The sequence below is a fragment of the Capricornis sumatraensis genome, chromosome 15, assembly GCF_032405125.1.
Source record: "Capricornis sumatraensis isolate serow.1 chromosome 15, serow.2, whole genome shotgun sequence".
Taxonomy (NCBI): Eukaryota; Metazoa; Chordata; class Mammalia; order Artiodactyla; family Bovidae; genus Capricornis; species Capricornis sumatraensis.
Genome location: NC_091083.1, coordinates 51,109,134 through 51,124,203, shown reverse-complemented (window position 1 = coordinate 51,124,203; position 15,070 = coordinate 51,109,134). Strand labels below are relative to the sequence as shown.

Genomic DNA, 15,070 nt, shown 5'->3' with positions numbered 1-15,070 from the left:
AACTATTTTATTAAAAGAATTAGTCAAGTTAGAATGTAACCTAATTGGATAATGATTCCTTTTCTAAAGTTACACACAATTAGTTTCACTATCAATTTTTTTCCCTTAACTTTGTAATGTTGTATACAGGATAGGAGAACCACCCATCCTGGGTGAGGGAAAACACCACCATAAGTCTTCCTCCTGGCAGGTGGTTCTGTTCTGGCCTCCAGAGGGCTTGGGCTTGAATAGCAGCTCCCAGTCTGCTTTCCCCAAAACTGAGCACCACCTTCCTGACAATGAGGGCATAAACACCACATGTATGAACTCACCCTTAAGCAGATATCTGCATTCCACGGGTCACAAAGATGAAGGGAATCAAATGTAAACACACGTGAAGTTTTGTCTCCTTAGTGCCAGGAATAGCAGGCACATCTTAGATGAATGGGGTTCCAGGCAAGAGAATAATAGGGCCACTCAGGTCAAGGGTTAGACAAAACAGAAATGATAATGGTGCAGATCCAAACTTTAACCTTTTTCTCTTTTCTGTAACTATTTCCGTTAAGAACTAACTTTTCTATAACGCTGTGTGTATGTGTGTGTGTGTGTGTGTCTCTGTGTGTGTATTTCTCTGTCTCTCTCACACACACACCACAGGACCCATATTAGATGGACTCTGTTCAGGACAATCACCCCCCAAGCAGAGCTGAGCTGAACAAACCATGTTCCCATTAAGTTATTTTAAAGGTCAAAAGAAACTGTCTGTCAGAGTTAGAGGCGTGATTTTTCTTATCAATGAACAATCTCATTTAAATGAGTATAATTTAAATACTTTAAGAATAAAAGAAGAAATTTGGGACATAACTCAGAGGAATCTGGAGGAAAAAAACTGAAGCAGAAGAGTCTATTTTTAGGACTATTTTAAGAGGAAAAAGAAAGTGTAAAACACTGTATCTTGAGAGTCCCTTGGACTGCAAGGAGATCAAACCAGTCAATCCTAAAGGAAATCAACCCTGAATATTCATTGGAAAGACTGATGCTGAAGCGGAAGCTCCAATACTTTGGCCACCTGATGCGAAGAACTGACTCACTGGAAAAAAGCCCTGATGCTGGGAAAGACTGAGGGCAGGAGGAGAAGGGGGTGATAGAGAATGAGATGGTTGGATGGCACCATTGACTTAATGGACATAAGTTTGAGCAAACTCTGAGAGATAGTGAGGGATAGGGAAGCCTGGTATGCTGCACTCCAGGGGGTTTCAAAAAGTCGGACATGACTGAGAGACGGAACAACAAACAGCACTGTATGGTGTGTACACCCAGGGGAATGACGGGTGGGGAGTGGGAGCTCCAGGTACGACAGGAGGACAGACCCGTCAGCCACACAGCACAAGGGAAGGGAAGGCAATGACCAAGTGGTTCCAGAAACAAAAGACCAGCACAGACTGAGACAAGTGCCTAGAAACCTCAACCCGGAGAAGTAGACCTCTAAGATTCTTGAGCAGAGAACTAGGATTAATGGGATGTTAAGGTCTAAAAGATGTTGAAGTCTAAAAATTCTAAAAGATCTCATCCTGCTTTCAGGATGAGACTGAGAACAATACTATTAAGTATTTTAGTAAGCAGAATGTTGCTATCCTGGAAGAACTCTATGTGTTTTCAGTGATTTGGAATATAATGGACCCACCAGCAATGCTGACTTCAAAAATAAAGCAGTGGATAAGAAGAAGCTTGAGTTAAATATCATGACATATTCTTCTATGGCCCAGCACTTCATCTGTGCTACCCCTTCACACATGGAGAGTAAAGAAAACCAAAACAGAAACACATGCAGCTTCTACTCTATCCAAGAATCCTTTAGAAATGTAGAGAATTCTCTCCTAGATTCATTTCCATTACTCTTAGGAAATTTAACAAAATAGGGGGAGAGGAGGACAGCAATGCATGAAAAGAAAAGCAAAAGAAGATAATATAGCAAAATAGTAAGAGTTTCTTTTTGGTGTTTTTTATATTTTCCATCTTCTACAGTGAACATGTAAACAAGAAAATGTTTAAACAGAGAGAGATCAAAGGGATTAAAGAAATCAAATGGAGACAACTCAAAGGAAGCAACACAACTGCTGCCACTTAAAAGCAAATGCTTGCTCTGGCTCAGGCATGGTCTCTGTTCATCTTCCTATCTCTTCAACGACAACAGTCATTTGTCAAATATTTACTAAGGGTTCTTTTTTTTGGCAGTACACCGAGGCATGTGGGATTTTAGTCCCCCCATCAGGGATGGAACCTGGACCCCCTGCATTGGAAGCATAGTCTTAACCATTAAACAGCCAGGGAATTCCCCTCAAATATTTATTAAATGTGCATGAAATGCCTGACCCTAGGTAGAGAAACAAAAGACCCTGGTGGAGCTGTTGTCCTCAACAAACTTGTAGTCAAGAAAGATACAAAAAAAAAATACAACACGGAGAGCACTATAAAATGCTAAACCACGTTCTTTTGATGACCGCTGTAATCAGAGCTTGTAAGAACTGTCAGAGGTGCCATAAAGAATTCACTGAACCAGGACCCCAGACCCAGCTCCTAAAGGAAATGGGGATTTGGATAAACTCCCATGGTTCTCCACAGAATGATCACAGCTAAGGTGAAGTGGTCTCAGCTTGGTAGCTCAGTGGTTTCTCTGAATGACTGAGACACACGTGTATCTGAGAGTGGAACTGCTGGGTTACAGAGTATACAAACGTTCAGTCTTTAGAAATCCTGAAAGTAAGTGTCATAGCATAGATGAGAGTGAAGGGCCTGACTCTGGTTTGGCCTGTTCCTGGCTATAATGATGGAGTCTTATATCAGGTCTGTCCAAATCTGACCTATCACCGAAGATGGTGAGCCCTCAAACCACTCTATTTTCATCTACCTTAAAAATATCATCTTCATAGACATTGCTGACACTTATTTTTTCCTAAAGAAAAGGCTGTTAAAACTAAGAAGGGCAGGAGAAATTGCACTGTTGTTAAAGGCAAATTATATTATAAAAGACAAGCTGTCTAGTAAAACAAACTTATAATTACAATTATCTTCAAAATAAATCAAATTATCTGTATAAACCCAACCACTCACTGGTAAATTAATGGAAAAACATGACAATGTTGAGCTTTTAACTGCCTCTATTGCAAAAGCCCCAAACATAAACTTCAGTTATCAGGCAGAAAAGAGGCAATTAGTTTGCAACAGATGTATCACTAAAACCCTGTTACAGTGGAGCCCCAAAGTTATTAATTCCAAAATTTATGAAGTCCATCTGTGCAATTTTTACAGGTTTTCACTTTAGACAATCCTACTTAGATAGTCCCTCCTAACTAATTGCTTTTTATTTTGCTTTTGAGTCTTAAAAAATATTTCCAGTATATATGCTTCATATGAGCTTTATTATCTCAAACTCCAAGTTTAATTTCTTTTCCAGAACATTTTTTTTCCATTATATTAAACCTCGGGAAAATACCAGATGACAAGATTATTGAGCAATGATAGGGCTTAAACAAATTAAGGCTTCCAGGGTGTGTTGCTACTTGTTTCCAAAAATCAATCTTTTTCAGGTTATCAAACATCACTTGTGATCTTTAAAAAAAACTCCCTGAAGTCGTTCATTCATAAGAAAATCTGGTTAGACTATTACAGTAGTGAATAATGTAAAATGATGCCAATGTTCAATTATAAGACCTGCTAATGATTACTACATATTTTTAGTATTACTGAATAGGATTGAAATGGTTCAAATAATCATCAAATATATTTTGCTTGGTACCATCAAATGAAACTACAAATAAACACAATAAGAGAAATGAGAAATAGAATAATTTCAGGGAAATAAATTTCTCCCAGTAATCCCTATGAATATTGAAGGAAAAAATAATTTGTTTTGGTACAAGACCTGCTCCCATTCAAGTAGAAAGGGTGGTTGCTCCACTGATGGGAGAGTGGGGTCATAAGGAAATGACCCCTTACAGCAGTGAGGAATGACTTGAAGTGTATGGAGAGGAACTTCATGGATCCTTCCATGGCACCTAGAATCCCTACTCTGCTGGCCTCCTGAGATTACAACATGCCACAGAGTACTGTGACCAATATGTTTCTTCATTCAAGAAATATTTGTGACGGATCAATTGTGTACCGTACCCTGTCCTACAGCCTGGAGATTCTGTGATGAACGACACAGATAAAGCCCTCATGGAGCTAAAGATCTAGAAGAGGAGGGAAAACAGGGAATAAGTAACTCCACAGATAAATTCTAACAAGTGACATATAGGGTGCCCCAGAGAATATGACAGCAACTAAATCTGGATATTGTAGGGGGATGGGGTTGGAGATGGACTTGGTTACATACGACATGGGATAGTTAACCAGGTGATAAAGATACTAAATCCATTATTCATAACTAATGCCATCTGAATCTAGGTGATATTTATTGCATCTTTCCCTTAGTCATTTCAATATAACTGATTTTTTTGAGCACTTTTTTTAAAACTTTTTATTTTGTATTGGGGTATAGCCAATTAACAATGTTGGGATAGTTTCAGGTGAATAGTGAAGGGACTCAGCCACACATAGACATATATCCATTCTCCCCCAAACTCCCCTCCCATCCAGGCTGCCACATAACATTGAGCAGAGTTCCCTGTGAGCACTTGTTTTTATTTCAACTACTTGGAGGTGCCACAAAGGAATGCAGAGTTGAGCATGGTGCGGTGTCTCTTTGAAGAGTGGAAAATAAGTCTACAGAGCAAGCGGTCCCACAAACAAGCCTGCACACCACAACATGAACTGCACTTGTCATGAGGCTGAAAGGGAATCTAACTGGAGGCAGGGGAAGACTGCAGAGAACAAGCAAGGACATCCAGGCCAGACGCAGTGAAGATGCAGCACTTCTCCAGACCTAGGAGGAGGGAAGAGCACTCTTGAGAAAGCAAATGAGCATGAAAAGCTTAAAAATGGTACACAGGTCATGACATGTTTTATGGGCAGCCAGCAGACTGGACAAGTGGCAGGGGAGGGGACCAGAGTGCTGGGTATGAGGGCAAAGACAGGAGGGCTTCTGGGTGGAGAGATGGGTGTGGGCCAGACAACAAGGCACCATGGCTCAAGGCCATGTGGGAGCTGCAGAGCAGAGGGACCGAGGGCATTATGCGGACATTTTCCACCCACCCTCTGGTCTAGATGTACTCTTGAGCTGGCTCCACCCTGCTGTGCCTCAGGAGGCTGACCACATGGACTGCACAGATGGGCACTCTTGCCCTCTGCCTTGCGGTTGAGAACCAAAGGGAGGCCTGGCAGGAGATGCAAGGAGGGAGAAATGGGACCGCTTCCCTGGCTCCCTTCCTGGGTGGTTGCCATGGGCTGACCACATCCCTCCTCTAAGCTCACAACTCCTATCAGGCAGCCCACCTACCACAGCTCTCAGGCCCTGGCCATGCCTCCCCTGTGGTTTCCTCACCCTTGCTTACAGCTTTATTAAGCTTTCCTCAGATTAGCTGGTTGGGTTGAGTTATCTGTTCCTCACCAGGACCTGAACTAGTGCAGTCATGCAGCAAGGAAACTGGAAGGTGACTGAGGAAGGCATCACAGGCAAATGCAGAGAGGGAGTAGCTTGTGGCAGAAGGAGAGGACCAGGGGATGGAAGGTCATGATGATGGAGAAGAGTCGGTGGTCAGGGAGGTGGGATGCCAGACTAGCCATAGACCACAGCACGTACGTGAACCCTGCCGTATGCCAGGCACGATTCCACAGGCTCTAACAAAGCTCACTTAACTCTTACAACTTCCTAATAAGGCATGCCAAACTAGTAAGTGGTGAAGCTCGAATTTAAATCCAGGCAAGTCTAGTGCCAGAGTCATGTTCTCAACCTCTGTGCTAGACTGACTGCTCTGCCTGGCAGAGAAGGACACTTCAGAATTCCAGACCCTGGAGGAGGCAAGACAATGGTGGTAAAAACTCTGAGGAAAGCCATCTGGGTAGACTGCTGAAGTAAGGCTACTGAAGAAAACCTTGCAACCCTATGCGAACTCTGCCTCAGTGACAATGTAGAATCTTGCGCAGAAATCCTAAAAAAAATTAAAAATGACCATGTCCAAATAAATTACAGTCAGTTGGAAATTCCCTGGTTGCCCAGTGGTTAGGATCCTGGGCTTTCACTGCCAAGGGCCTAGGTTCAATCCCTGGTTAGGGAACTGAGATCCTGCAAGCCTTGTGGTGTGGCCATTAAAAGAACAAAACAAAACAATTTTCTCATAAAACCATAATTATTTTATGTTCTTAAGAAACCTCACATAGTTATTTCATATCACATAGTTATTTCAATACAGAAAAAGGAGAATTGTGGTTAGAGTTGATAAGATTAGATAATTTTTCCTGTAGGACCTTCAACAATTGAGAGTATATTTTGTTACCATCTGAAAATAATAAATGACTTGATCAAACACCAACAGAGAACCAAAAGAGAAACCTGAAAAATTACCTGTAGCCAAGTTCACAGCCAATGAAGGCAAAGAAAAGCCCTGGACACCAGTTGGCCTTGGGCCTCTCACTCAGTGTGGCTGTGTGCTTTGTGCCCTGTGGGCAGCCACTTCCTTCCTCCAGCCCACGGGAGCCTCCAATGGCACTCACAACTCAACCCCTACTGATCCAGAAAACAAAAACTACAATTTAAACACACTCAGATGAATAATAACCAGTTTTCAGAACAAACATACAGTAAGGAAAATACTAGTCAATAATGTTTGTTTAGGGCTTCCGAGGTTGCCCAGTGGTAAAGAATCCATCTGCCAATGCAGGAGACGTGGGTTCAATCCCTGAGTCAGGAAGATCCCCTGGAGAAGGGAATGGCAACTCACTTCAGTATTCTTGCCTGGGAAATCCCATAGACAGTGGAGACTGGTGGGCTACAGTTTATGGGGTCACAAGAGTCGGACACAACTCAGCACCTAAAATAACAACAACAATTGTTTGTTTTGAGTCTCCTGCAGCAGAAAAGGTCATGAAATCAACAGTGCTCTGTGATGTGTAAAAGGGCACATCCCATGACTTCTTTCAAATGGCATCTCACCATCTTAACTCTATCCTTGCTCAAATAACTTCTATAGCAACCACTTTCCTTTCCTTAGGGAGAAAGAGAGGAAGGGAAAATGCTCCCTAAGCAGACTTTTCATTTGCCCGGTGGGTGGCGACATAATAAGGATGAGTGCAATAACAAGTTCTTAGAAACCTGCTGCAGTCTGCAGCCACACGGTGGGTGTCAGTCACATGGTGGAGCCTACAGCCACACGGTGGGTGTCAGACTATAGCTGCTGACTGCACTGATGGGCCTCTCCTCTATTCTGTTCTTCCTGAACATCCTCAGCTGGGGTTCCAGGCACAGGAAAGATGGGGCTGCAGAGAACGATCCGTTTCTGCGGTTGTTTCCTCTACATTAAGGCAGGTTGCCACGACTGTGTGTACACTCAACTTGCAAGACGAGGCAGCTGGCACATGGCACTGGTTAATCAGTAATGTTCCATACATTCATATTAGCAGGAGCCAAGAAAACCTACACTACTGTGAATATTTATCCTTTCAGGTTCAACCTGCTAATTTGTTTTAAAGGACACCCTCTCTTTGGGGTATAACGGGAGAGTCCATAAAGGACTTTGACAGGGATGTGGTTTAGTTGATTGTATTGCCAATTTTTAAAACTTCCTATTTTCCTGATGCCTCAACACCCCCGAGCACAGACTGGAAGCACCTGCCAGGCAACCAGATGCACAGTGTGACAAGGCTGGCCCCTTCTCGCCCTCTCTTGACTGTGACCAAGTGACATTCGAACACACCAATAAAATCCCTTCACACCTTTCACTTGTGTGGGGACCGTACCTGACCCTTGGTGCTCGTTTGTTCTCAGCCCCTGACCTGCTTGTTGCATCTGCTCCCTGAGTGCTCCTCCCACATGACCTCCTGCCCAGCCTGAGGGCCTCCCTCCTCTAGCACTCTGAGTATAATAAACCCTCTCATTTCATATGCATCTCAGAGTCTGGCTGTATGGACATCATTTTTAAGACCCCACAAGGGGCACTGACTCCGCATTTACAACATGCTAGCAATCTGGTGGTTTTGAAAAGGAAAATAAGGCCTCTGATGACCGCAGCAGTTGCAAAAACACACACTTCAATCCACATGGTAGAAAACTGGAGATTTCATCATTAAATTCTTCTATAGGTACATATTCCCTTAAAAATCCCAGTTTAGGAAAGAGATCTTTTTTTTAGGCTGGATATGGTCAATTTCGGAGAAGGCAATGGCAACCCACTCCAGTGTTCTTGCCTGGAAAATCCCATGGACGGAGTAGCCTGATAGGCTGCAGTCCATGGGGTCGCTAAGAGTCGGACATGACTGAGCGACTTCACTTTCTCTTTTCACTTTCTTGCATTGGAGAAGGAAATGGCAACCCACTCCAGCTTCTTGCCTTGAGAATCCCAGGGACAGGGGAGCCTGGTGGGCTGCCGTCTATGGGGTCGCACAGAATCGGACATGACTGAAGCGACTTAGCAGCAGCATGGTCAATTTATGGAGAAGGCAATGGCAACCCACTCCAGTATGTTTGCCTGGAAAATCCCATGGACAGAGGAGCCTGGTGGGCTGCAGTCCATGGGGTCACAAAGAGTTGGGCACGACTGAGCGGCTAACACACTTGGTCAATTTATATACCAATGTATATAATTTTAACTAAATCTGTTTCTTATGTTTCTGATCTATTTAAAAATATTGAATCTGGATTTCTTTTAATTCTTTTTCAATGACTGGTAATATTTCTCTTTCACTTACCACTTGTTTTCATCTCATTTGATTCCCTAAGCCCACTCCTTTTCCAAGAAGAGGTTCATTTCACTTAAGCCATGATCATGGGTAAAATTTCATGTCAAAATTCCAGTCTACTTTAAACTATATTTGACAGCCACTGTACAGAGCAGCACCTCTAGTTCTCTCGACTAAAGGGCAAAACTAGGCAATAGATAGCTGTAGGCGTTAGATCCTTGCACAAGATGGTAACTTGGGCTGAATCTTGTAGATTCTACATTGCTACTGCTTCACTTAGGAAATGACACTTTAGATCAAGGCAAAAAGTAGACATACAGGTTAATAATTCATCCCAGATCTCTACTGCAGTGTTTAAAACATAGTTCTTCAATTATGGCAGAAGATGAATATTAATTCAATCATCACCTAACACCAATTTCTTGAGTAGCTGCTTTGTGTCAGGCATTAATTCTAGATATTGACAATTCAGCAGTGAATAAGAGAAATGAAGTGCTTATTCTCATGGGGCTTATGTTCCCCCTGGTAAAACAGAAAATAAATGAGTAAACAGAGACTTTAACTGGAGACTGTGATAAACCCCAGGAAGAAAGATAAAGCAGAGGAAGGGGATAGAGAACGATGTGGATGCGAAGGGCAGGATGGAGGGGGTGGGCCAACAAGGCTCCTGGGAAAGTCATATTTGAGCAGAGATCTGCAGGAAATGAGGGAACAAAACATGTTTCAGTGGAAGAACATTGCAGGCTAAAGGACCTAAAAGTGCAAAACCTGAGAGGTGGGGCTGAGCTTGTGTATGGCTGGTGAGAAGTGGGTAAGGAGGAGGGGATATAGCCAGGCAGGGAGAGGCCAGATCACGTGGGGCCCAGAGGCCAATGGAAGATACTTGGATTACGTCCAAAGTGCACTGGAAGCGTTTAAGTAGGAGAGTTAAGTGGCAGAACTGACAGTTTAGGAAAAGGTTGCTCTGGGTGCCAATGGAGAGTGAATTAAGGAGGGCAAGAAGGGACTGCAGATTAGTTAGAAAGCTACTGCAGAGTCAGTGTAAGATGGCGGCTTGCACATGGGTGGAGTGATGGAGGTGGTAAGACGCTGCCATGCTGCTGCTGCTAAGTCACTTCAGTCGTGTCTGACTCTGTGCAACCCCATAGACGGCAGCCCACCAGGCTCCCCTGTCCCTGGGATTCTCCAGGCAAGAACACTGGAGTGGGTTGCCATTTCCTTCTCCAATGCGTGAAAGTGAAAAGTGAAAGTGAAGTCGCTCAGTTGTGTCCAACCCTCAGCGACCCCATGGACTGCAGCCTTCCAGGCTCCTCCATCCATGGGACTTTCCAGGAAAGAGTACTGGAGTGGGGTGCCATTGCCTTCTCCGAGACACTGCCATACTGGGAACATATTTGGGAGATAGAGCCTGTAGGACTGCTTGTATTGGACACAGAGGATAGGTATGAGGACTGAGGAACCGGGTGAAGAGAAGAAAATTAGGTGAGAGGTTGAGCTGTTTGTTCATCTGTTTGAAAGGGATCAAGAGTTCTATTTGAACTGAAGCTTGAGGTGCTTATTAGATGGCCATCTAGAGCTACGGAGTAGGTAGCTGAGTGTAGGTGTCTGGGGCTCAGGGAGGGCTGGCACCATAGGAGTTAAAAGACATCATCATGGGATGAGGCAGAGGGTGAAGGGGAGAGGCCTGAAGTCTGAGCCTGAGATGCTCCAGGGGTCAGAAGCAGTAAGAAGAGCCAGAACCAACAAAAGAAGCTGAGAAAGAGCAGCCAATGAGAGGGGAGAAGAAGCAAGAGGAAGGGATGTCCCAGAAGCCAAGTGAAGAACAGATGTCCAGGAAAGGAATGACCAGCTGCATCAACCGTGCTGTCTGGTTAAACACGATGAGGACTGAGAAGAGACCACGGGATTTGAGAGATAAAAGACACCACAGGTCCACAAGAAGAGCAGGGGTGTGGTGTGTGGAGGTAGGGGAGGGGAGGGGAGGCAAAAGCCCAACTGAGTGGGTTGAAGAGAAATTAGGAAGAATTAAGAGAGTGGGTCAGACAAGCTAGACTCCTCTTTCATAGCCCTTTGCTACAAAGACGAACAGAGAAATGGGGGCAGTAGTTGATGGCAATAAGGAGTCAAATTAAAGATGAAAGATTTCATGCTGCAAAGAATGAACCAGTCAAGAGGGGGTAATAAAAAATGCAGGAGAGAAGAGATAACTGGAGGTGTGATGCCTGTGAGCAGAAGAGAGAAGATGAGAACCGCACAAGAGTGGAAGGAATAGCCTTAAACAGGAACACAATTAGTCACTGCCCCACATGGGGCATCTGGGGACAGAGGCAGGTGGTAGGGAATGAGAAAGTTCTTTTTCTCTTTAAATTTTCTCAGTCAAATGAGAAGCAAGAAGCAAGCCTGCTTTATGACTCATGGGGGTAATCCTTAATAAGAGGCCTAAATGAACCTGCTTCCTTTAGACCCAGGCAAATAAGCAGCCTCAGGATGGACCAATGAGGGCACCAAAGCCCACAGGGCAGCCCAGCTCTCCGGTGAGAACTGCCGAACCCAGTTCTTTTTCTTTGTTTCTTTCTCTTTTTGTTTTAGTTTTTGTGACTGACTCCCATTGTAGAGTTTGTAAACTGAGCTACAATAAGTTTCAGCAAAACAATATAATGTAGAACATTAAATTAATGCTGTTAAGTTTTTAATTTTGTTGTTTATTGTTTTGGCTTCATACTTGTATAAGCACAATAAGCCTGAATTTTTTTTTTTAATGTTAAGCATTCTCACTACACACACGAAACTTAAATGAACTCTGTGAGGTAGTGAATCTGTTATTTTCATCTTGGTAATCATTTCACAGTGTATATCAAATCATTACACTGTATACTTTAAATATATATAATTATATTACTATCATTTATTCCTCAATAAAGTTGTAGGGGAAAAAAAAGCTACATCTTTTTTTAAGGAGAGGAAACAGCTGGGAGAACCTGACTTAGCAGCCAGAAGAGGGCATAAGAAGGCAAATCTCTGAGGAATCAAAACCAGGCAGAGAAAAGCCCCTAATCCTTCAGCTACACTTTAAAAATTTAGAACTCTTTGATCCATTTCCTCTCAGTTTCCCTAGTGAATCCCTCTTACTTAGTGAGGGAAATATTAACGTTCCTATAAGGAAAGTAGGTAAGGACATTTACAAACAATTTATAGGTGAAAAATGGGAACTGCCAATTCAGACCAAAAATAATGTTGCATTTGTGGTTGTCAGGTGGGGGTAAGGGAAATAGGGAGTTAGTGTTTAATGGGCAGAGTTTCAGTTTGGGAAGAAGAAAAAGTTCTGGGTTTGGATAGTGGTGATGACACAACAGGACACATATTGCCACTTAACTGTGTATTTTATTAATAAAAAATGGTTAATATGGCAATTTTTTAATGTTATGTGTATTTTACCACACGTGAAAAAACACTGCATTTCATTGGCAAAGAAATGCAAATTAAAACAATGAGACAGAAGTCTGTACCCATACTCTAGCTGCAGTAGGCACAGATGGCTGTGGAAGAGGTGGATGTCACCCAGGACACAGAGAGACCAGCCTCCTCGCAGCTTGCTGGGTGGAGGAAAAGCAATGTCATCTTCCCAGAGGGCTATGAGACTCAAATGCTTTGACACTGTAGTTTGCCTGTCAAGAGCCTATTCTAAAGAACGCATCAGTACCCAGACTGAGAGTATGAAACTAAGCACATACATATGCATTCACTGTATGCTGGAAGGCCAGAAGGGTGCCACCAAGGGATGACAACCTGGAGGAGTATCTGAAAGACAGAAAGCACAGTGGGCAGGACAGAGCATAGAACTCAAGGGTGCCGGGCACCCATACCCGTCCAACTGAAAGAAAATGGCATGCAAAAAGGAACTTTCGAGCAGAAATCGGAAATGATCCTGCAATCGGATGCAGGAGGAACTGGAAGGAGAAAGTGTGGGGCAGGGAGAAGGAGGAGGTCTCTCTGGATATTATAAAGGGATCAGGACAGTTGACCCAGCTTGTTCATGCTCCTCTTTCACCCTCATCAACAGGCTCTCTAGTTCCTCTTCACTTTCTGTCCTTACAGTGGTGTCACTTGCATATCTGAGGCTGTAGATATTTCTCCCAGCTATCTTCATTCCAGCTTGGGATTTATCCAGCCTGGCATTTCACATTATATACTCTGTATATAAGTTAAACGAGAAATATGACAATATACAGTCCTGTGCTCCTTTTCCAAATTTGAACCAGTCAGTTAGCTTGAAATTCAACATTAAAAAAATGAAGATCATGGCATCCAGCCTCACTCAGTTCAGTTCAGTTGCTCAGTCATGTCCGACTCTCTGCAAAACCATGGACTGCAGCACACCAGACTTCCCTGTCCATCACCAACTCCTGGAACTTACCCACACTCATGTCCATCGAGTCAGTGATGCCATCAACCATCTCATCCTCTGTCATCCCCTTCTCCTCCTGCCTTCAATCTTTCCCAGTATCAGGGTCTTTTCTAATGAGTCAGTTCTGCACATCAGGTGGCCAAAGTATTGGAGTTTCAGCTTCAACATCAGTCCTTCCAGTGAATATCCAGGATTGATCTCCTTTAGAATAGACTGGTTGGGTCTCCTTGCAGTCCAAGGGACTCTCAAGAGTCTTCTCCAACACCACAGTTCAAAAGCATCAATTCTTCGGTCCTCAGCTTCCTTTATGGTCCAACTCTCACATTCATACATGACTACTGGAAAAACCATAGCTTTGACTAGATGGACCTTTGTTGGCAAAGTAATATCTCAGCTTTTTAATATGCTGTCATGGTTGATCATAGCTTTTCTTCCAGGGAGCAAGCATCTTTTAATTTCATGGCTGCAGTCACTAACTGCAGTGATTTTGGAGCCCCCCAAAATAAAAGTCTGTCACTGTTTCCTTTCCTTGTTTCCCCATCTATTTGCCATGAAATGATTGGACCAGATACCACAATCTTTCCTGAATGTTGAGTTTTAAGCCAACTTTCCCACTCTTTTCACTTTCATCAAGAGGTTCTTTAGTTATTCGCTTTCTGCCATAAGGGTGGTGTCATCTGCATATCTGAAATTATTGATATTTCTCCTGGAAATCTTGATTCCAGCTTGTGCTTCATCCAGCCCAGCATTTTGAATGATTGTACTCTGCATGTAAGCTAAATAAGCAGGGTGACAATATGCAGCCTTGATGTACTCTTTTCCCGATTTGGAACCAGTCTGTTGTTCCATGTCCAGTTCTAATTGTTGCTTCTTAACCTACATACAGATTTCTCAGGAGACACGTCAGGTGGTCTGGTATTTCCACCTCTTTAAGAAATTTGCACAGCTTCTTGTGATCCACACAGTCAAAGGCTTTGGCGTAGTCAATAAAGCAGATGTGTTTCTGGAACTCTCTTGCTTGTTCAGTGATCCAAAGGATGTTGGCAATTTGATCTCTGGTTCCTCTGCTTTTTTAAATCCAGCTTGAACATCTGGAAGTTCACAGTTCACATACTACTGAAGGCTGTCTTAGAAAATTTTGAGCATTACTTTGCTAGCATGTGAGATGACTGCAATTGTGCAGTAGTTTGAACATTCTTTGACATTGCCTTTCTTTAGGATTGGAATACAAACTGACCTTTTCCAGTCCTGTGGCCACTGCTGAGTTTTCCAAATTTGCTGGCATATTGAGCGCAGCACTTTAACAGCATCATCTTTTAGGATCCAGGCCCATCACTTCATGGCAAGCAGATGGGGAAAAAGTGGAAACTGTGACAGATTTTATCTTCTTGGGTTCCAAAATCACTAGATGGTGACTGCAGCCATGAAATTAAGACACTTGCTCCTTGAAGAAAAGCTATGACAAACCTAGATAGCATATTAAAAAGCAGAGACATAATTTGGCTGGAAAAGGTCTTTATGGTCAAGGATATTGTTTTTTCAATAGTCATGTATGGGATATGAGAGTTGGACCATAAAGAAGGCTGAGCGCCAAAGAATTGATGCTTTCAAATTGTGGTGCTAGAGAAGACTCTTGAGACATGGGTAGCAAGAAGCCAATCCTAAAGGAAGTCAATCCTGAATATGCATTAGGACTGATGCTGAAGCTGAAGCTCCAGTGCTTTGACCACCTGATGGAAAGAGCCACACTGGAAAAGACACTGATGCTAGGAAGATTGAGGGCAGATGGAGAAGGGGGCGACAGGATGAGATGGCTAGATAGCATCAGTGACTCAATGACATGAATTTGAGCAA

The 15,070-nt window shown here is 43.2% G+C and overlaps 1 protein-coding gene across 2 annotated transcripts in view; it reads right to left on the bottom strand.

Annotated features, from left to right (window-relative positions):
- The window catches only part of SHLD1 (shieldin complex subunit 1), a 94,085-nt gene that overhangs the window by 24,853 nt on the left and 54,162 nt on the right, over nt 1-15,070 (bottom strand). The window contains exon 2 of one of the 2 annotated variants that reach the window (XM_068987806.1): nt 6,850-6,947. The exons of the other annotated variant lie outside the window; for it this stretch is intronic. Within the exon in view, the coding sequence (XP_068843907.1) occupies nt 6,913-6,947 (35 nt within the window). The 3' untranslated portion in view covers nt 6,850-6,912. Of the gene's footprint in view, nt 1-6,849; nt 6,948-15,070 lie in introns of those variants that run through there. 2 annotated transcript variants of the gene reach the window in all.